Source organism: Coenobita brevimanus, chromosome 37 (genome assembly GCF_032717465.1).
Source record: "Coenobita brevimanus isolate Jiangsu-jjx chromosome 37, ASM3271746v2, whole genome shotgun sequence".
Taxonomy (NCBI): domain Eukaryota; kingdom Metazoa; phylum Arthropoda; class Malacostraca; order Decapoda; family Coenobitidae; genus Coenobita; species Coenobita brevimanus.
In genome coordinates, this window is record NC_136990.1 from 5,293,802 (window position 1) to 5,295,705 (window position 1,904).

The following is a 1,904-nucleotide window of genomic DNA, read 5'->3' on the forward strand; positions in this document are numbered from 1 at the left end:
TGACAGGCCGGGCTTAAGCTCAATCCGTCGAAATGCATCCTGGCTGAATGGTCCGTCTCCTTCCTAAGACACTTCATCTCCAAGGAAGGCATAGCACCTGATCCTAACAAACTGCATGCTATCTCAGATGTCCCCATACCACGAGATGTCCATGAAGTACATGTCTTTACTGGGCTCATGTCCTACTTCTGATGCTTCATAATGGGGTTCGCTAACATCACAAAACTCCTTCAAGACATAACTAAAAAAGGCGAACCTTTCACCTGGACAGACGATCTCATCAATGCTTTTCACACCCTCAAGACCAAGCTCATCACTGCCCCGATTGTCACATTCCCTGACTACACCCTGCCTTTCGCCTGTATATTGACGTATCCCTAGTAGCAATTGGTGCTGTCCTCACCCTAGTCCAGGAAGGATGAGAACACATCATCACCTGCACCAGTCGTACTCACCATCAGGCATAAAAGAAATATGCCGTCACCAAACGAGAATACCAAGGCATCGTCTGGGCATTGAACCACTTTTGAGCCTACCTGGCGGGCACTCACGTCACCATAATAACAGATCACCAGTCTTTGCAATGGCTACACCAGTCTCAGACCCACAATGCCCAGTTAGTCAGGTGGAGAGAAACCCTCAAAGAATTTGATTTCGATATAGCGTATCGGCCTGGCAAATTATATACAAACGTCGACGCCTTGTCCCAACTGCCCATCAATGGCATTAGTACCGCTACCAGCCTCCTACAAAAATGGCAAAGCATAGATCGCCCCAACTGGATACCACAACTTATATTCTCTAAGCTACACTGACAGGGCGACCACCTATTCACCCATGCTGGACATAAAGCGCTCAATCCTGACACCGCCATTGAAACGATGACTCACACCCAGACAACAGCATACATGTAGGGACCAAGAAACTCCTGCAAGTATTTAATGATATGTACTGGACACCTGACCCCTCCAACTTGACCAGAAAAGTCATACAGGCCTGCCGTGCTTGTGTGCTAGGAAAGGACATGACACGGACGCCAGGCCCTTCAGGAAACATCACTGCTCACAAACTGTGGCAACTTTTGTTAGTAGACGTAGTCGGGCCCCTCCACTTTCGTAGACACCTATTTGAAATACCTGATTGCTTGCCCAGCCAAGGAGCACCACGCCATTGCTGTTGTCGACGCCCTCATCCTCCACGTTTTTCCCTACTTCAGCATTCCCCAGGCCCTTCACTCCGACAACACCCTGGACTTTACCAGCAAAATATGGAAAGAACTCACAACCATCTTCGGGTACAGGCTTTCTCACTCTTCCCCACACTGGCCGCAGGGGACAGGGATATATGAAAGAAGTCACTGTACCCTCCTCAACCAAGTACAAACCAGAATTGAAGAAACACAAAACAAAGACTGGCCAGCCCACGTAAAAATTGTGCAGTGGGGGATGAACACCTGACCCAGAGAAAACAGCATTACCCCTCATCAACGGGTGTTTGGAGAAACACCCCTTCTCTTACCACTCTGACAGCACCTACAGCCCCCTTCCACGTCCCTCACATCCGACCCTCTTCACCACCTCATGTGCTGACTGCATCATCTACAAAACCAACAAGACCTTCAGCCTGACATCACCCCCATCAGTCCCTACAAGCCTGGTGGCTCAGTTATACTGGCCCAACTACCCATCCCTAACAAACTAACACCCTGATTCTCAGGACCCTACACAATCGTCAACATTCCCAACCCCTACCAGGTCACCATCCAATATCGCAACACTCCACGCACATACCGAATCTCCACGTGTGTCTCTTCCACCCCTCACCACCCACCTCACCCACCGCCTTTCCACCACACCGCACCCACTCTCCCACCCAGCAAGCTGCACCACCACTCACCTCCCACA

The 1,904-nt window shown here is 50.1% G+C and overlaps 1 protein-coding gene across 1 annotated transcript; it reads left to right on the top strand.

Annotated features, from left to right (window-relative positions):
- Nucleotides 1-201: 201 nt before the first annotated feature.
- On the top strand, nt 202-1,701 carry LOC145396399 (uncharacterized). Its single transcript, XM_080269791.1, has 3 exons — nt 202-361; nt 1,153-1,294; nt 1,530-1,701. The coding sequence occupies exons 1-3, from the start codon at nt 202-204 to the stop codon at nt 1,699-1,701; spliced, it is 474 nt and encodes a 157-aa protein (XP_080125917.1).
- Nucleotides 1,702-1,904: the final 203 nt, after the last annotated feature.